We start from the raw sequence: 17,812 nt of genomic DNA on the forward strand, positions 1-17,812 counted from the left end.
CATTATATAGATATTTAACAGTTGGGTAGAGCTAATTATTCGCGGGCCTGGCACAACCTTTTGAGAAGATTAGGTTTCACCGGGAATACTATCCAGGTATGTCATAAAGTCAAGAGGGTCAAGTATGCCTTCTAGTAAGTCAAAATGTGGCGATGCTCCACCTTTACACAAATCGTGTATGGAAGTAGATGGATTATGCGCAATCGATTTTTCCGCTGCTTGGTTTGTATCCTCGGTGAGCTTATTGGAGGCATAGTCGTAAAATGAAACGAAAAGATTATAATCACTATACTGGTCTGTTGGAAAGATCTCAGTCGTGAATAAGCTGTTGAGACCAATATTGTGGTCACATTGTGTGGGAACTATGTGGTTCCAGAGGTCCATCATGTCAAGATTTAGTTCCCCTCCCATTTTCTTATATTCCCCATAAATCAACCCGATTAACTCTTGGCTCTTCATACTTTCCATATTGCCGCTCTGAATCTCAGCAAATAAGTAGCGTAGCATTATGAATACTGGGTTTGCAGTCTGCTCCAGTATCTTGTACTTGACCTTTGCCTCAAATAATCTTTTGAATACCTGGTAGTAATCGTAGCCTAGTTCATTAAAGTATAGTGAGCATAGATTTTTGTAAAACTTCATAAGTGTTGGCTTAAGCGATTGGTCCTGGCAAGCACTTGATATGCGCAATATTAGGCCCGTTAGTATTTGGTATACCCTGTACATCGCCACTTCTACGATCTTATTCGTGTAAAAGCGGCCGTATTGGTGGTTGGTCGTCGGCGGGTCATGAAAATACGTGATAAAGATTCCAGATAGGTGAATGATCCTCTCCAATAACTCCTGGTAATTCTTTCTGTGCTCGGCAGCGGATACATTGGATGTAGGCCCGATGAAAGCCGCGTGTAGGATAGAGAGTTCAACAAGCTGGAGGATCAACTCCTGTTCAAAAGCTAGTTCAGACTCGGAGGTGAATTGCCCCAAACGCTGCCGTATTTCGCTGATGATCGGCTTCACTTCTTCCAAGTTCACCTCTGATGGGTCTTCATTTATTCGCGTAAGCAATTGCCATTTTAGATAGTCCAATGATATCATGTCCGCGTACCAGTTATTGTAAGAGGACATAGCCGCCGGTTTCATTGAAGTGCCAATTATCGGCTCCAGACCGGTGAGCATGCTTACGTTCCGGTCCCAGTGCAAAACAACCGCCCAGATCTGCTGGTAAAGCTTCACAACACTTTCATTCGCGGAGTCGACTTCTCCGGGTTCCATTTCCGCAAAGGCCATGGTGAAGCGAGAGTTACTACCACGAGCCTTGGCAAAATCATACTTGTCGGGCTCCTTGAAGCTGAGCCAGCTCGCGCCAATCTCCTTGCAACAGGCATAAATCGTACCCATTAGGACATTGCTATATTGCAACGACTCTCCGTCGCCGTCCATCGGGGAACACCAATTATGGAACCGCAGCAATATGAGACATTGGAGCTGCGGCAGTGTCACCTTCCGGAGCAGTTTATCCCGGGGAAGTAGTTCGTATGCGAGTGCAGCATACGGCTCCGTGTCAAGCTCCAAAATTCTGTTATACTTGACATTCACCACCGAGCATTTGTCAAACCGGATCGCGAGGTACACTAGGCGCGTGATCAGCAAGATTGTCGCGACCGTGATAAGATCGCCGTTCTTGGCAGAGAACTTGCCGCGCTTTTGATAGTCATCGTATAGCTGCTCCACCGTCACGCACAACATCCGCTCGTCATATATCGGTATCAGCGGCAGCACATGCTTCTTAAACGCCGGTAACACCTTCTGCAGGAATATGTACCTTTCCACCAGGTGCTGCTTCGCTGCCTCTTCCACATCCGCAAACTGCTGCCGACCCTCGTACCGGCTCTGCGCAAACCCATCCACCAGCGACTGGTGCACCTTCTTGTGCTTCGCCAGGATGTACGGCGACGACTCCTGCAGCATCCCCTCGTCCTCCATCCGAATCACACGTTTCACCGAGTTGGGTAGCGAAGCCTCCTGCGCGCCTACCTGCGCCTGTGCATGCAGCTGACTCACCGTCTTCTTGATGGCCGCGTGCGAAAACACACTCAGTAGCTCCAAGTACAGGTCGCGGTATCGTACGGCGTCCGTGCTCAGCACCCCCGCAACGTATACCGCGCTGCGCTTGCCAAACACCACCGTGCGCCCGGCAGTCAAGTCCACCCGCCCGCAGCTGTGCGCGCGCACGAACTGCCACCGCTCCAGCGCCCCATTACTGCCCGCAGACTCTCCCGGCGAGTCCCCGCCGTCGCCGCCTTTCTCAGAGGGCGAAATAAAGTAGTGGCAAGTCTCCCGGTTGCCCAATCGTATGCAATTTCCGCATGCAGGCTTCCCTCTGTCGCATCGAGACTTCCGGCGCTTGCAGTTCGAACAGACAAGCGTCTGCCGCTGCCGTTTCTTTAATGGCATCATAGATAAACCGATAATCTCAGCTTAGATTACGAGTTATCGCTGGCTTGAGCTCGTGCTGTCTTTGACTCTTCGCTTGCTCAACGCTAGACATCTACATTCTGGAAAAACATCACCACGATCTTGCCTCATCACATCTGTGGTGGGCGACAGGAAGACCTCCTTGTAACAGGCTAGGCGCAGATAAGCATGAGAGTGGTACCTTGGCAGTCGGAACAGGAAGTGCAAGAGCTGAAGCGGTGGTTTTATCCTGCAAAGTTCGGCGATGGCGATGATAAGCGTTCACGGGCGATGCAAAGGGTCAAGGCTTACTGGACTCGCGGATCGTACGTGCCGCATGTGATAGACTCAACATCGCAACTGGTCGGTTGCCAGGTGTTTGATCGGGAAGGGGCACCCGAGGAAATAGTGAAGCTGAGCTACAGTATGGCGCTGATCAGGTATGTGAACGGAATGCTGGACCCGACCCAGCAGTCGCAGTTTGCGATCCCCCTGCACACGCTGGCGGAGCTGCTGGGCCTGCCGAGCTGGTTCGTGGAGCTGCGGCATGCAGGGACGCACGAGCGTGAGCTGCCGAGCGTGGAGATGCTGCGGTTGGCGTGCGCGCGGGCGCTCGAGTGGCTCTGGGAGAACTACTGGGACAGCGACGAGAGAAACGAGGAGAGCGAGGAGGAGGACGGCGAGGGCGAGGAGGAGTGCAAGTGCGGGAACCACGCGGTGCACATGCAGCAGCTGCAGCAGCAGCTGGAGAGCTACGCGCAGTTCAAGGACGGCTTCAAGGAGTACCGGTACATGTGGGAGGAGGGCGCCGCGGTGGCGACTTCTGCGTTCGGGGACGAGACCGACAGCGGGAAGGAGTTCGTGCGCAAGTGGCTGGCGGACTACCGGGATGTGTGGCGGTCGCTGCGCGGGTGCCCAGGCGCGTTCGTGGAGGCACTCCTGACACACTACGACAGCACGCTGCTGGAGCTGAGTCTGACGAGGCTAGAGTGGTTGGACCTGGAAGTGTGCCGCTGGCTGCTGCAGTCGTACCGCTCCTGCCTCGAGCCGTACGAAGAAGCGCCGCTACTGCGTCGGCGCACCAAGAATTCCAAGCATCTGCTCAGGTTCACCAAGCGCGTGCTCGCGTGGATCAACCTGAAACGGGCAATGCACTACTGGGACCGGTGGCATCCCATCTTCCTGGTGGAGCAGAGCTTCCTGACCAGGTTCATGATCGAGACGCTACAACCAAGGATCACGGAGGCCCTGAATGATAAAAAGTTTCGCAAAAAGCTCTACACTAGCGACATCAACTCGCAGCTCGACGAGGTCCTTGACGCCCTCTCCAAGAAGGGCATCTCCGCAGCCGAGCTAAGTGTCTTTGACGCAGATGAGCACAGCCCCGCGTCCGAGGACGCTGCGCACGAGCCCCTCTCCCCGAAGCATCCAGCTGACGAGGTGAGCGGCCTGCTGCAAGATCTCGAGTCGGTCAAGTTGCGCCTCAAAAGGCAAAAGACGTCCGCTCCCAGGGGTTGGACGCCGTACCCGGCCTGGCAGCCCAAACCGTTCGGGTGTTTATAGATAGAACTACGCATTTAATTTACTCGCACAATCAGACATCCTAGGAAGGTCTCAATAAGAGCGGTCACCGGGAGCACTATACGATGGGTTCGAAGCGTACTCCTACCGTGGAAACTGCGAATGTTAAGGAACCAATTTTCATCACCTTGTGCGGTAAGAGCCACCGAAACCTGGAACGCTGCCCAGTCGCACTAACGATTTCTCAGATGATCTAATGTACATAAATGTACTGGCAAAAAGCCGCATCCGGCCCGAGGGCCGAAAAGGCGTGGTAGAACCCCATATCGTCATGGTCGAATCGGACTGGGAAAGAAGTGTAGACCGTTATCATCATTGAAGTTGTTAGTGCGAGCTGCGCCAGCCCTCCATTTCTGTTTCGATGGTGCCCTCATACTTGAGGACGCTAGAAAGAGAATCAGAGTCCCTTCACTGTGCCGATGTTGCGAGACATCGGCACGACTTAGAACACTACTGTCAGGAATGCTACGATAAGTGCTAGAGAGAAGCTGATCAACTACTTTTTATACCTTTCCTCATCCCTCTGGTGGCCATTACAAAAATTTTTCACATTTCTTTTTCTTGCATCTGTTCTCGAGCAAACAGGCATTAGGGCTCTTGCGCGATGGGAAACAAAGCCGCGATCGCACCGCGTCATCCAGGCCCAATGGGTTGGGGATGCGCGTCCTGCGGTACGCCCGGAAGCTGGCTTCGCGGGGATCTCAGCGGCAGGCGCGGCGGCGCACGGAACACATGTATATATCCGGGTAACCGTCAAATTTTTCAGCATGTGCAGCGGGGCAGGCCATAGAACCCAACTCATCGCCTCACAAGGTCGCAGTCTCGGTAATGCAGCGTTGGATGAGCAGGTCCTGAGGCTTCTCGATAAACGGTTTATATCTACAGATGGTCAGCATGTCGAACGAGTACGTGAGCGACAGCTCCGATAGCGAGCGCGAGGTGGAAGAGCGGTTCGAGGTGCCTGCCGGGTTCAAGCAGTGCAAGCACCTGAAGGACTTCAAGAAGCCCAAGGGCAGCAAGCAGGAGCTGTGGCTGATGAAGCTCCCCAGCTCTGTGGACATAGGGAAGCTGAAAAAGATTCCGGTGGACTTTGCCGGGGACGCGCCAGCCAGCTTCTCGGTGGATGGCAAGAAGTACGTTGTCAGGGAGGACCTGTCCCAGGAGGACGGGCCGGGCGGCAGTGCCAAGGCAAGTCGGTTTGCCGTGTTGGCCCCGCGCAGCAAGGACGTGCTGAAGGCGGACGCAAAGCTACAGATCGCCAAGTTCTTTAACGTAAGCGAAAGCGTGGAGATCCCGGCCATCGACTACGATCGCGTGCGGCAGCCCAGGAAGGATGTCACCAAGGTGACCGGCCTGAAGACGCGCCACTTTGCGACTGGCTACGATGCGGAGGACTTCGCCGACGCCGCAGCAGCAGAGCCGCCGAAGAAGAAGCACAGAAAGTCCGACGACAAAAAGGAGAAGAAGGAGAAGAAGGACAAGGAAAAGAAGAAGGAAAAGAAGGAGAAGAGAAAGCACAAGGACTAGCCTCACCTAACAGTGCCTGACACCTGTACAATAGTATACCTTTCTAAATGCATTCAAATTTATATCGTTTTTTATTACTGATTCATACACACGGTACAGCCGTTACACCCTGTCCGAGTAATCCTTCAAAATACCAGCCATGTGTGTGTTGGTAATCTTTCCCTTTCTCTGTTTGCGTTTCTTGGCCTCCACGCGTGTGCTGCCCTGTTTCTTGATGGTGGCAGGATCCACACTGGCAGGTTTGAGCCCCAAATCCTGAAGCTTCCGGGGGAGTTCCGACCGCTGCGGCAACTTACAGTTCTCCCACATCTTGACGAAATCCTCGTCGATCTCTCCGAGCGGGCCGCCGAAGTTGTACCACACAAATCGCGGCGAGTTGTCTTTCTTGGTGCGCGACACTAGTATGCGGTTTTTCTTCTCCAACTCATCGATGACCTCGAAGCACTGCGGCCACCCGTCCTTGAGTTCCTTGCATGAGATGCCCTTGAAAGTCACCTGCGTGCGCGTCAGCTTCAAGAGCTCCTCGGCAGAATGCACATCATAGATGGAGACGTACTGTAGCGTGTTTTTCTTGGGATCGAACTTGAACTTGGCAAGACCCTTGAGCATCGGAATGACGCTGTTGTCCTTCGGCAACGACAAGTACGACTCAATCTGGTCTATCGGTACGGGCTCCGCACGCTCCTGAATGTACTCCGTCGCTATAAGCATCTTTGTCGACAAGTGGGTGGAGTCTAGAGCTCCGTTTTCGGAGCGGCTGGGTACCGCCGCCTTCTGCGGCGAGGCCGTCCCCAACTTCATCTTCTTCGCCGCCGACGGCTGCCCCGCGCCCTGATCGCCCCCATCCCGCGGCGTCTCGCGCTTCATGGCCTTCGACTGCCTCGCCCCACCGCTGTGCGAGCCCGAGTCCTGGTGTGCCACAACCTTCCTCCTTGTCGTGATCACCGGCGCTGTCTTTATCTTGCTCTTGAATGCATTCAGGTTGGCCAGTAAATCGTTACTCATAATTCAAACGCGGCACACTCCCTGGCCTGCCTTCTTTGGTCCAGGGACTTACTGATGCATAGGATACCGACGTATTGCGCTCTAGCTCGAGCTATAGGACTTAGTGCTCGAGCAACTTCGTTACCCGACTTTCGTACATAGTTATCTTCTGTGGCTATATAAGCCGCCGCCGCGCGCGCCATCTTGAAACTTGTCATCTCCTTCTCAGAAGCAGCGCACCGCAATTACAAAAGCGCACCGGCGGCTCGTCCTACCAGACAACTCCACCGCCGGTGCTCTCTGCGAGTGCTGCGTAGCGACAGCACGGGTCCGTCAGGGCCCGTCGCAGAGGAATATCCAACTTTAAAACCATCGCTGTTAGAGGTTGCTTCCATTCGGTTAAGCGGCCCATGAAACGGTGATGACCTGAGGAATGGAACATGCATTACGTAAATAGCGTAGCTTTCTAGCTGAGGAAGTTTAGCACGGGCTGCGGTTTCTCACCGTCCGCGCGGTGCAACTCGCGCAACAGGGCGCCGGCGCCGTCCCGCAGGTGACTGTCGGGCGAACCGTCAGCGACAGCAGCCAGCACGTCGTGCATGGCGCTAGCGAACGCGTACTGCTGCACGGACACCGCTCCAGGCGCGGTCATGTCGACCGCAAGCTTGTGGGAGATGCTGGCGCGAACGAGTGCGGCCGCCCAGCGGGTCGAGCGCGCGCTCGCATGGCCGGCTAACAGGCGCATGGCCTTGCAAAACAGCAGCTGGTTGCGCGCCAGCGAGACCTCCAGCAGGGCGGGCGTCAGCAGATGTGCGTGCGCATGCAACACTTGGTGCACCATGACCACCTGGCGCGCGTCGCACAGCGCGCCCAAGCTCTCAAGGCCCGCGTTCACCGCCGCCATGTCCTCAAGGGCCACCATCGTCCGCCACAGCATCTTCTGCGACAGGCTGTGCAACTCGCCGTAGCCCGCCAGCCAGCGGCCGCGCCACTGCTCGTACCACACGCGTTCCCGCGCCCGGTAGCACAGCAGCAGTGCCAGGTCCGCGCCGTGCGTCGCGCACCGCCCCACCGCGCCCACCGCCGCGCGTGCCTGCGCCGCCCCAAAGTGCGCACTCAGAACCACCTGCGCCATCTCCCGCGGCCCCGCCCCGTCCGCCACGGCGTGCTCCAGCAGCGCCACCAGCGCGGCCCCGTCTGTCCCGCACGTCCGAACCTGCTCCGCTAGCGTCCCGCGCGCCTCGTGCTGCTCCACCGCCCGCCCCAGCCGGCCCAGCAGCTGCGCGTAGTGCTCCCCCACCCGCTCCTGGCCGCTCTTGGCGTCCGGCAGCCCCCGGTTCAGCAGCTCCACCACGTGCTCTTCCTCTACGCGCTCCCGAGACAGCAGCGACGACAGCAGCGACGGCTCCCGCCCCAGGTACCGCAGCGTCGTCCGCAGCTCCTTGCTCAGCTCCGCCCCGTGGCCCCGTGACTTGGATCCAAGCGTCTGGAGTATGCTAAACGAGCGTCTCATGCCAGGAACAACGTATTATCTCGTTGAACGCTGTCCTCGAGCCTCGAGCCAAATCTGACCGTTTTTTTGCTAGAGCATACCCAAAAAGAAACATCTTGATGCGCTAAACAACATGACAATGATTAGCGCGAGGATGCCTTTCATGTTCTAAATTCATGCCTCGAGGTCCCAGTCGGTGCCGCATGTAGTCCTGCCGGCCGATTATATTGCGGCGTAGCTGTGGTGAAACATCGGCGCTAATTGACGGATAAGCAGCTGTGTACCTTATTTTCACTATTTCTTTTCACATACCAACGACTAAGGTTGATTCCAAGAGGTACTGACTGACCCAGTGGACAGCGTAGTTATCGGAGTAACTGGGCAATGTCGTACGGGTTCTCGGGGAGCGGAGGAATGGGCTGCTCAAGGCCGACGACGCCGGAGCTGACGAAGGAGCTCAACATCCCCAAGGACGTGGCGAGCGCCATGAGGAAGTCGCTGTCGTACGACTTCCTTAATGTGCCTGGCGGGGACGAGCAGGCGAGCCCCATCGGGACGCCGACGACAGCGACAGCTGAGGACGGCGCGGACGGACTGGAGAGCGAAACGGGCGATGGGCCCAGGGCGGCGGACGAGGGCGGGAAGGGGGAATTTGCGGACTACCAGCTGTGGCACCACCACCGCGGGTCGGACGTGGGGGTGGCGAAGTCGCAGTCGTCGACGTACGAGAGCCTTCTGGAGGTGATGCTGGGATGGGACTTTTCGGGCAAGCAGACGGGGGGCGACAAGGGCGCGCCGCGCGGGTCGTCGGAGGAGGCGCTGGCGGTGCGGCAGTGGTTGAACCCGCGCTCGTCTTTTTCCGCCGCGTCGACGAATGAGCCGGAGCTGTGCCTGACGGCATCGCGCAAGAGCTCGCTGATGACGCTGTCGCGGTCGGCGAGCTCTGCGTTTGAACGCAAGTGCTGGATCACTGTGTGTACGAGCCTGGCAGACATGCAGCCCATCCTGGCGCTGCGCAAGTCGCTGCAAAACATCCAATCCAAGTACAGGCTGCTGGTGTTGTACGATGCGGAACAGAGCGACGTCGCGGAGTGCCTGGTGTCCCACGACTTCTACACACTTGGAATAACTCCGCTGGCGCCGAGGCTCTCCGCGGAGTTGGCCTCAGACGGCACGCTGCTGCCGCGCTGGCTGCTACTAGCCGCGTGGCACGAGCTAAACGGTGCGTACGATGACGTGTGCTACTTATCGCCATACTTGCTCGCGGTCGCCAGCATCGACGAGCTGCTAGATTTTAATGACGAAATAGACAACGAGACATGCACGCTCGTGGTAAACAGGACCAGAATACCCTCGGTTATCACCTTCAAGCCCCACAACGAGATACGAATGGTGTTCGACGAGTACCTCACTGTGTATGGCGCGGACTTGGAGAAACTTGAAAAACTGCGCGGGCTGAGCGACTGGGGCATCCTTTCGGAGCTGTTTTCGGAGTCATGTCATCGCCTGAGCGACCGTTATGGCGTCGACGTCGGCGACGACAGCCTTCCCGTTATGAGGGGCGTCAAGGTACTGGATTTCGGGCATGTGAAGCCCTGGCTACATGCCGCTGATGATAAAAATGCATACGTTCGGCTTTGGTGGAGTTTCTGGGATAACGGTACTGTGTAATGTATTTTAGTGGTCCTATGTAATCCCTTATTACTTTAGAATTCGTTATCCTTAGAAATGGATGATGTTGTAATGTTAGCTAGTATTATGGGTGCATAAGCTGACATTCGGCGTCGAAGTGCAACATGCCGCACCAAAACAGTACAATGCCTTGCATACTAATGGGAGGGGGGGCCCAACACCTTACAGGCGGGCTCTACTCTCCGTATAACGGCAGTGTGAGTATGCATGTGCTGCACCAAAAACATATATATATATCGTAACGGTAGCACGTTCACGGTAGACCCAGAGAGCACTCTCCGCCTCCACTAATCACCGAAGCCTCAAGATGCCATCAGACATGCTACAGTTCCCCAGCGAGAACGACCGCCAGACTTTCGAAAGGCTTGTCTCCGAGCTTCCCGATCTCATCCACAAACGATGCCACGACTACGACGAGCTGTACGGCCACAAATTGCTGGAGGAGGGCCCAGCGGAGGTAGCCAAGTTCTACAGCAAGGACCACGCGCACGCATTGCTCTTCAAGTTCCTGAAGGCGAACGCATTTTCGTACGAGGGCGCGGTGAAGCAGCTGGTGAGCACGCTCAACTGGCGCCGGGAGTTCCAGCCGCTGAAAGCTGCGTTCGCAGAAGAACACGACGAGCGTCTGATGGCCGCCGGGTACATCTCCTACGACGCCAGCGCGGCGCCCAACACCCGGACCGTCACGTGGAACCTCTACGGCAAACTCGGGGCCTGCAAGGACCTCTTCGCAGACCAGGACACGTTCATCCGCTACCGCGTCGGCCTCATGGAACGTGGACTACAGGCGCTGAATCTCCTTGACCCAGATAACTGCAGCATGACCCAGGTGCACGACTACAAGGACGTGTCTGTGTGGAACATGAACGCCGATGTCAAAAAGTGCTCGCGCAGGGTCATCGCCATCTTCCAGGACCACTACCCCGAGTTACTCTACGCCAAGTATTTCGTCAACGTGCCTACCATCCTCCGCTGGGTTTACGATGTCGTGCGCGCCTTTGTATCCGAGGAGACTAGCCGCAAGTTCGTGGTGCTGAACGATGGGACCAAGCTCGCAGCGTATTTCGCCGGTGTGCCGGCCGCCTACGGCGGCACCGCCCCCGCCACGCTCGCAGAGCTCCCCAAGCCCGCGTCCAGGCCTTCTCCCTACGCCCTCTTCCTCCTACAGAAGCATATCTCCGAAGAGCTAGATTAATCCCGAGCGCCGAGCACATCGCCATCCGGTGCCATCGCATATCCGGGCTCCGCCACACGACGAGCCGCGCTACCCGCTGACGCCCGCACAAGAATCTGCTCGAGCATTCGGTCTTCATGCAGGGATCGGGTCGCCGACGCGCACTATTGTGTCATTGTGGTTCGCTATTGTCGCTCGACAGCGACTGGCGCTTTTCGTTTCGAGAACCTTCCGCAATGAGATAGATACGCATCGCAGAGCGATCAGTCCCCTATCGTACAGGTAGACACTATATAAATGCAACCGTTGCTGGGTGCTGTTGTCCCAGTTGCTGCACCGTGACGATAGAAACCATGCAAGTAGCAGGCAGCAAGTATGAGACGCTCAGGAGCGCCGCGGCTGCCAAGTCGGGCGTAGCCAAGCAGAGACAGAACAAGAGCACGCTCCAGCGACGCCTGCGATCGCTGAGCGGGCGCCAGCCGAAGCGTTGGCACTGCGAGAGCACGCCGCGCCAAGGCGTGGTCATCGATGAGTCGCTTGCCCACCTTGCGATGCAACAGGAAAACAACGGCTTTTTCTACATCATCGAGCTCCCGACGCCGGGGACCGTGCTCGAGGACGCGCCGTCACCGCGCTACGAGACGGAGGAGCCACCTGCTTGGGGCACGGGCGATCAGGACGCGAGGCCAGACCCTGCTCGGCGGCTGCAGCAGGCTTGCAGCATTGTTGTCGAGGAGCTGCCGGACCAGGAAGACATTGAGATGTCCGACGTGTACTAGCACTCCCGCGCTTGTGCCCCTTCATTCATACCGAGAACGCGGCCTTCAACAGGGCGTGTAAGTATACATACCAGTCTATATACCGTACTTAAGGCTGTACATGGGCTCGTTGGGTAGCGAAGCTGCCTGGCGCACCGGGCCCCAACCGTCACGTGATCAGATATATCTACCAAAATTTTTCAGCGGTGCTTACCATCACGATCATAAGAACTCAGACTCCAGAGGAAAGAGACAAGAGAAGCGGCCTTTCATTGCGTTGGAGTGTTTGGGTTCTTGCTGTGCAGACTGAAAATACTAGATAGACTTCGAGATGACTGCTGACCATTCTAGAGACCCCTGCCCGCTCGTGGTGCTGAGCGACTTTGGAGGTGCGTTCGCCATGGGTGTCATCGGTGGGTGTGTGTGGCACGGTATCAAGGGCTTCAGAAACTCGCCGCTTGGGGAGCGGGGATCCGGGGCGATGAGTGCGTTAAAGGCTCGGGCGCCGGTTGTTGGAGGTAACTTCGGTGTCTGGGGTGGGCTGTTCTCTACGTTCGACTGTGCGGTCAAGGCCGTGCGCAAGAGAGAGGACCCCTGGAACGCTATCATTGCTGGGTTCTTCACGGGTGGCGCGCTGGCCATCAGAGGCGGGTGGAAGCATACGCGCAACAGTGCGATCACGTGCGCGGCGCTGTTGGGTGTCTTTGAGGGTGTCGGGCTGATGTTCCAGCGCTATTCTGCTTGGCAAGCCAAGCCGATGGCGCCGCCGCTGCCCGACCAGCCGCAGCCCATGCAAGCCTAATGAGCTCGCCAGGATCTATGTATGTTATGAAAGTTGCCATGGGACGAAAATCGCCGAATCACGATGTCATTCCTACCGTTTTATATAATCCTGAGGATACACATCACCTGTACATATACACGCAGCGCCCAAGTAGTGGGTGTATCCTGGGTCTCGCCTGTGGCAGATCCTACGAATTATTCATTACTTGCAAGAGAACTAAGCACGCCTATCTGCTAGTTACGTATAGACCATATAGAAAACGAAGGAAGGCAAGAGCCAGATGCATTATTCACCCAGATGTAGTTTGTTGAGTTCTTTGGTAGCCCCATCTTGTAGCGAGGGAAGCTTATTTACTTTCTTCGGCAGCGTTCCGGGTGGATACCACTCCTTGTCAAAAGGCTGTCCAGTAATGAACGGGTGTAATAACGCCTGCTGAGGAGTCCAGCGCTCCAGCGGGTTCAAGTTCAGCACGCCAAACAGGAAGTGTGTTAGACATTGTCTATCCTGCATTTCTCTTTCCAACAGCTGTGAGGAAGCGCCTATTTTTTTTGAAATTCGATAGTTTCTGATCACATCGTCCAACTTGGTCCATTTAAAGTACTGCTTGCCGACTTCCTCGCTTGCATTGAATTCCACATTGTACTCATCCACAGTTTTCAGGGCCCATGCCTTTTCCTGAGGATGCAGTTTTCTGAAGAAATTGTATGTATTTTTGCCCATCTCACACATCCAAGGAGGTGGGACGCCCAGCATTTCCACTATCCTGGTCATTTGGTTGAATTCGGAGGCTCCCGGAAACACTGGTATGCCAAGAAATAATTCTGCCACAATACAACCGAAGGACCACATGTCTATGCTTGTAGAGTAGGGAATCCCCATAAGCACCTCCGGCGCGCGGTAAAACCGCGACTGGATGTATGTGTAGACGGTGCGGGCCTCTTCGCAGGCGGACCCAAAGTCGATCACTTTGAGTTCCGGACGGTCGGGCGAGACCAACAGCACATTCTCCGGCTTCAGGTCACAATGGATGAGCTTGCTCTCCTTCAGCACACACAGGGAGTCCAGCAGCTGCTTGCAGAAGTTTTTGATCAGGTTCATGGAAAGACCGTGGAACTTGTTCTGCTTGAGCAGCTCGTATAGGTTGTTACTGAGCAGCTCGAACACCAGACAGAGGTGGTTCTTGTGCACAAAGGAGTCGTGCAGGCGCAGGAAGTGATGCTGGTTGAGGGGGTCGATGCGCTTGTTCAGCAGCTCCAGGATCTTGGCTTCCATGATGCTCTGGTTCAGGTACTCCGTCTTGCTCTTGACCACCTTCACCGCCACGATCTCCTTCGTCTGCATGTTCTGGCACTTGACCACCTGGCCGAACGTGCCCTGCCCCAGGATATCGAGGATCAGATACTTGCGCTGCTGCTCCATGCCCAGAACATCGTTCACGTACAGGATGTAGTCGCTGTTGATGTTGTCGTGCCCGTTGTTAAGCTTGCCCTCGCTGGGCTTCGTCAGCAGCCGCTTTGGGTTCTTCGACGTCTGGTACGAGAACTCGTCCGAGCACAGCGAGTACGTGATGATCAGCGACTTTGTCAACGCGATCAGCGGCGACACCGTCTTGCTGTTCAGCGACGCCCGCCGGAACTTCGGCATCGCGTGCAGCACCGGCGCCAGCTCCTGCCGCGCCCCCACTTTGCGCATCTGCGGCACCGCCGCCGCCACCCCGCCCGCCGACCCGCGCAGCGTCGAGTTCAGCGACGCCGCGGGCACCAGCGCGCCAGCAAGCGGCGGGTACGCGCTCAGCTTGCGGTACGGCACCGCGTGTGCCACCATCAGGCTCGGCGACGTCGACGGTTGCTGCGCGCCTGTCTCGAAATACCCCGGGCTGTGGTACGTCCCCGCTACTGCCACACTCTGTCGCCGCTGGAACTCGCTCCCGTAGCCCCAGCTGTCCCCGTACGTCTCCCGCAGTAGCGGCTCCGGCCCTGCCGCCCGCGTGGGCGGCACTATCAGGCTCGACCGCCGCCGCGCCCGCTCCTCCTCCCCCTGCCCCTCCTCAAACGTCGTCGCCAGCTGCTGAAACCCGGACTGCCGCCGCCCGGCCGGCGACCCAGGCTCGCCCCATGGGTTTCGGAAACTCTGTCGCCCCAGCACCTTGCCAGTTTTCGCCGCGCCTGCGCTCATGTCGAACGCGGGGTTCCATATACTTTTGCGCTCCTCTTTCATTGACCTTGCTCCTGCGAGCCCTAGTTACTCCGCTACTTGTCCCGTTACTGTACGTAGTTCCAACGCCCGGCTTTATCTAGTCCTGCTTCAACCAGTTCACCATACTCCTCACTCCTGAACGCATGGCTGGGGGTTATTTATGGCGTCGCCATGGAAAATTTTGTACTAAGCGGAGCAACACATGCCATTTGGTGAAGCAAGCTCGTTAACGGCCTTGAAGAGCGTCAGGAACGGATATAGCCAGTGGTCGCGCAGGGAATATGAATGTCTCCACGTCTACAATATCGACTAAGCGGCGCGGGCTGAAGAAGGTGGTGGAGGAGGAGAATGCTGCGACGTTGCAGCTGGGGGAGGAATTTCAGCTGCGACAGATCAACCACCAGGGCCAGGAAGAAGAGCTGATCGCGCTGAACCTCAGCGAGGCACGGCTGGTGATCAAGGAGGCGCTGCAGCACCGGCGGCGGGTGTTCGGGCAGTGGCGGGACGGGCTGGAGGAGGACGAGGCGGACGGGGAACACAATATGACGCAGGAGAAGGAGCTGGCGATGCTGGACAAGCTGCTGGAGAAGACGACGGGGGGACAGAACCAGGCGCTGAAGCAGACGATGGTGTACCTGACGAACTTCGCGCGGTTCCGGGACCAGGAGACGGTGACGGCGGTGACGCAGCTGCTGGCGTCGACGGGACTGCACCCGTTCGAGATTGCGCAGCTGGGGTCGCTGGCGTGCGAGGACGCGGACGAGGCCAAGACGCTGGTGCCGAGCCTGGGGAACAAGATCTCGGACGAGGACCTGGAGCGGATCCTGAAGGAGCTGTCGAACCTGGAGACGCTGTACTAGATAGCTACATAGACAGGAAGAACTTGCCGCCGCCGCGGCGCCACCAGTGGTCGAGACAGGAGTGCGATGTGTGCTCGATGTCGACGGCCTCGCGGCCGAAGTTGCAGACGCAGCGCTGCGCGAGACGCGCGACGTGCGCGGACGGGCACGTGCCGTAGGGCACGTGGAAGTAGCCGATCTCCTCGAAGTGGTGCACCTCGTCGGCGCGCAGGAGCAGCGCGGCGGCGAGGGAGTGGACGGGCGCGTCGCCCCAGCGCTCGTAGTAGAAGCCGCCGGCGCGGTCGAGGTGCTCGAAGAAGGTCAGGTACGCCGGGCTGCGGAAGAAGTTGAGGTCGCCGATTTCGAAGTTGGACCAGAAGTGACACAGGTTGTATTCGAGGTCTGCGAGGGCGGAGGGGGCCGCGGGCCCGCTGGTGACGAACTCGTGCAGGTTGGTGGCGAGGTCCACGAGCTCCGGGTGCTCGGCTGCGAACGCGCGCACGGCCTGCCACAGCGTAGGCACGGTCTGCTCGTACTCCGTCAGCGTGATGACGAAGCCGTACTTCTTGCGGTGCTCGCGCATGACGCGGAAGGGGTCATACGGGAAGTCACAGAAGTATTCGACGTTTGGCTCCACGCGGAAGTAGTAGTCGTAGTTGTCCAGCAACTCTTGCCGGAAGAAGAACCCGGAGTTGAATCTGCACATGTTGCGGTACGACCGTGAGCCACCGTACGGGACGTCCTTCGCGAGCATATCCTGCAGGCACTCCTCGTAGCGCAGCGGGTCGATCCAGCGGGGCGTGTTCCAGTCCTCGTCGGGCACCAGCCCGTAGAAGGTCCGGCCGCTGGCCATCGCGCTGGTGGCCTCCACGAAGTCCACGTCAAACGGCACGTCGTTCAGGAACACCCAATCGTAGTGGAAGCGGCTGTTAAACCGATCCTCGAGGGAGCGCATGGAGCTCAGCACCCCGGGAAGCTCCCAATTGCGACAGAGCATGAGCAAGGTCGCATTTTCGCGTGGGCCGTCGGCGACTAGAGGTCGGAACTCCAGCAGGTCTACGTAGGAATTGGTCGACATCTTCGGCGGACGGAACAACTGGTCATATCGCCTCACGTTGTCGAACTTGTGCAATATCTCGTACGACCTCGCTGCGTACCATTGGTCCAGCGAACGCTCGCCCACATTTTTCAGTCTGCCCAAAAGTGCGAGGATGGTTGCACCGGCGAACAGAACCAAGAGCAGATGTGACCATCTATTTCTCATCCACCTCGTATTTCAAAAACGGCCCCGGTCACAGGTGTGCTAGGCCAGCCCTGTATCTTTTCAACTGCCGTTGCCAGATTTATGGTTACTGGTGACAGGCTACGTAGCACAATTTTTCACTTATGTACTGCGATCTTACTCACTATAGGCGTATCTGATCTTCGAACTCCACCGGCTTCTCTGAAGCCTTGTAGATCGGAAGGCTGACGCTGTTGCTCGTCTTGACAAACAGGGACTTGACTCCTCCGCGGATGGCGCCGCCCTGGGGCCGCTGGTTCTTGTCGCACAAGAACTTGACGACGTCCTCGATGTTGTGGAGCATTTCCTCTGGCCGGTGGACTCCCACGACACCTATGCGGACGGTCAGACAGTTATCCGGAGTGGGAAGGTACCATGTGTTCCGGCAGATGCTGCGCAGCTGGGCGCGCACGTACTTCGGGTCAACGTCGTCCGGCGCGCCCGAGCGCGATGGCTGGGGCTGCCTCGAGAGCTGGACCACGAACGGCACCTTCTTGTTCGAGCGGTAGAAGGCAGAGCCCAGTATGTGCGGCAGCAGGTGCTGGACACGGTGGTCGGCGACCACCATGTCGAACTGCCGGAACAGCTCGCTGAGCTTGGCGCCGCGGTATTTGGTTTTCAGTCTCTTGACGCTGATGATATCGGCGAAGAGTTCGGAAGTGGCACTATCCGCCTTCAGAGCATTGCGGTACGGCGTGCTGGGGTCCTTGACGACCAGGAGTATTCGCAGGCTCGAAGGCTTCTGTAGTCTGCAATGTTGCAGAGGGATGATCCTGGGGACATAGTCATTCTTGGTGCCCATTGGCTTCTTGGTATTGATCACCAGCTGCACGTGCGCGTCTCGTGAAAGCGCCGGGTCCGCTGCGCACTGCTTAAGCAGCGCGTTCAGCGCCTTGGATGCGAGGCCTTCTGCGTCGATGGGGGCGTCCATGCTGATGCGCCTTTTGTCGCGATGAGGTGGGATGAGATGGCATGGAAAATGTAGCGCCGCGATATATGCACGAAAAACCGAGCACTTTTGAATACCGAATTTATACGCATATGTGGAC

The 17,812-nt window shown here is 57.2% G+C and overlaps 13 protein-coding genes and 3 non-coding genes across 16 annotated transcripts; 8 read left to right on the forward strand and 8 right to left on the reverse strand.

Annotated features, from left to right (window-relative positions):
• Nucleotides 1–69: 69 nt before the first annotated feature.
• On the reverse strand, nucleotides 70–2,457 carry OAF3 (Oaf3p; the record flags this gene model as incomplete). Its single annotated transcript, NM_208996.2, has 1 exon — nucleotides 70–2,457. The coding sequence occupies one exon, from the start codon at nucleotides 2,455–2,457 to the stop codon at nucleotides 70–72; it is 2,388 nt and encodes a 795-aa protein (NP_983643.2).
• Nucleotides 2,458–2,643: 186 nt separating this feature from the next.
• LAS1 (rRNA-processing protein LAS1) lies at nucleotides 2,644–4,017 on the forward strand (the record flags this gene model as incomplete). The annotated part of the gene is made up of 1 exon (NM_208997.1): nucleotides 2,644–4,017. One exon carries the CDS (start codon nucleotides 2,644–2,646, stop codon nucleotides 4,015–4,017), a length of 1,374 nt encoding a protein of 457 aa, NP_983644.1.
• A 28-nt stretch (nucleotides 4,018–4,045) lies between these two features.
• On the reverse strand, nucleotides 4,046–4,166 carry AGOS_AgSNR128. The gene has a single exon (NR_149360.1). It is a non-coding gene; the product is annotated as an AgSNR128 (small nuclear RNA).
• A 118-nt stretch (nucleotides 4,167–4,284) lies between these two features.
• Nucleotides 4,285–4,350, reverse strand: AGOS_AgSNR190. Its single transcript, NR_149367.1, has one exon. It is a non-coding gene; the product is annotated as an AgSNR190 (small nuclear RNA).
• Nucleotides 4,351–4,920: 570 nt separating this feature from the next.
• Nucleotides 4,921–5,562, forward strand: RPA34 (DNA-directed RNA polymerase I subunit RPA34; the record flags this gene model as incomplete). Its single annotated transcript, NM_208998.1, has 1 exon — nucleotides 4,921–5,562. The coding sequence occupies one exon, from the start codon at nucleotides 4,921–4,923 to the stop codon at nucleotides 5,560–5,562; it is 642 nt and encodes a 213-aa protein (NP_983645.1).
• A 102-nt stretch (nucleotides 5,563–5,664) lies between these two features.
• Nucleotides 5,665–6,567, reverse strand: TFA2 (transcription factor TFIIE subunit TFA2; the record flags this gene model as incomplete). The annotated part of the gene is made up of 1 exon (NM_208999.1): nucleotides 5,665–6,567. One exon carries the CDS (start codon nucleotides 6,565–6,567, stop codon nucleotides 5,665–5,667), a length of 903 nt encoding a protein of 300 aa, NP_983646.1.
• Nucleotides 6,568–6,891: 324 nt separating this feature from the next.
• Nucleotides 6,892–6,988, forward strand: AGOS_AgSNR42. The gene has a single exon (NR_149387.1). It is a non-coding gene; the product is annotated as an AgSNR42 (small nuclear RNA).
• Nucleotides 6,989–7,012: 24 nt separating this feature from the next.
• On the reverse strand, nucleotides 7,013–8,059 carry SMT1 (Smt1p; the record flags this gene model as incomplete). Its single annotated transcript, NM_209000.2, has 1 exon — nucleotides 7,013–8,059. The coding sequence occupies one exon, from the start codon at nucleotides 8,057–8,059 to the stop codon at nucleotides 7,013–7,015; it is 1,047 nt and encodes a 348-aa protein (NP_983647.2).
• Nucleotides 8,060–8,422: 363 nt separating this feature from the next.
• IDS2 (Ids2p) lies at nucleotides 8,423–9,709 on the forward strand (the record flags this gene model as incomplete). The annotated part of the gene is made up of 1 exon (NM_209001.1): nucleotides 8,423–9,709. The coding sequence occupies one exon, from the start codon at nucleotides 8,423–8,425 to the stop codon at nucleotides 9,707–9,709; it is 1,287 nt and encodes a 428-aa protein (NP_983648.1).
• A 328-nt stretch (nucleotides 9,710–10,037) lies between these two features.
• On the forward strand, nucleotides 10,038–10,925 carry SFH5 (Sfh5p; the record flags this gene model as incomplete). The annotated part of the gene is made up of 1 exon (NM_209002.1): nucleotides 10,038–10,925. The coding sequence occupies one exon, from the start codon at nucleotides 10,038–10,040 to the stop codon at nucleotides 10,923–10,925; it is 888 nt and encodes a 295-aa protein (NP_983649.1).
• A 332-nt stretch (nucleotides 10,926–11,257) lies between these two features.
• AGOS_ACR247CA (ACR247W-Ap) lies at nucleotides 11,258–11,683 on the forward strand (the record flags this gene model as incomplete). Its single annotated transcript, NM_001355307.1, has 1 exon — nucleotides 11,258–11,683. One exon carries the CDS (start codon nucleotides 11,258–11,260, stop codon nucleotides 11,681–11,683), a length of 426 nt encoding a protein of 141 aa, NP_001342249.1.
• A 310-nt stretch (nucleotides 11,684–11,993) lies between these two features.
• On the forward strand, nucleotides 11,994–12,464 carry TIM17 (protein transporter TIM17; the record flags this gene model as incomplete). Its single annotated transcript, NM_209003.1, has 1 exon — nucleotides 11,994–12,464. One exon carries the CDS (start codon nucleotides 11,994–11,996, stop codon nucleotides 12,462–12,464), a length of 471 nt encoding a protein of 156 aa, NP_983650.1.
• A 267-nt stretch (nucleotides 12,465–12,731) lies between these two features.
• On the reverse strand, nucleotides 12,732–14,663 carry YAK1 (serine/threonine protein kinase YAK1; the record flags this gene model as incomplete). The annotated part of the gene is made up of 1 exon (NM_209004.1): nucleotides 12,732–14,663. One exon carries the CDS (start codon nucleotides 14,661–14,663, stop codon nucleotides 12,732–12,734), a length of 1,932 nt encoding a protein of 643 aa, NP_983651.1.
• A 260-nt stretch (nucleotides 14,664–14,923) lies between these two features.
• RPB4 (DNA-directed RNA polymerase II subunit RPB4) lies at nucleotides 14,924–15,502 on the forward strand (the record flags this gene model as incomplete). Its single annotated transcript, NM_209005.1, has 1 exon — nucleotides 14,924–15,502. One exon carries the CDS (start codon nucleotides 14,924–14,926, stop codon nucleotides 15,500–15,502), a length of 579 nt encoding a protein of 192 aa, NP_983652.1.
• A 4-nt stretch (nucleotides 15,503–15,506) lies between these two features.
• On the reverse strand, nucleotides 15,507–16,745 carry YUR1 (mannosyltransferase YUR1; the record flags this gene model as incomplete). The annotated part of the gene is made up of 1 exon (NM_209006.1): nucleotides 15,507–16,745. One exon carries the CDS (start codon nucleotides 16,743–16,745, stop codon nucleotides 15,507–15,509), a length of 1,239 nt encoding a protein of 412 aa, NP_983653.1.
• A 142-nt stretch (nucleotides 16,746–16,887) lies between these two features.
• On the reverse strand, nucleotides 16,888–17,694 carry UTP30 (Utp30p; the record flags this gene model as incomplete). Its single annotated transcript, NM_209007.1, has 1 exon — nucleotides 16,888–17,694. The coding sequence occupies one exon, from the start codon at nucleotides 17,692–17,694 to the stop codon at nucleotides 16,888–16,890; it is 807 nt and encodes a 268-aa protein (NP_983654.1).
• Between the last annotated feature and the right edge of the window lie 118 nt (nucleotides 17,695–17,812).

The sequence above is a fragment of the Eremothecium gossypii genome, chromosome III, assembly GCF_000091025.4.
Source record: "Eremothecium gossypii ATCC 10895 chromosome III, complete sequence".
Lineage (NCBI taxonomy): Eukaryota > Fungi > Ascomycota > Saccharomycetes > Saccharomycetales > Saccharomycetaceae > Eremothecium > Eremothecium gossypii.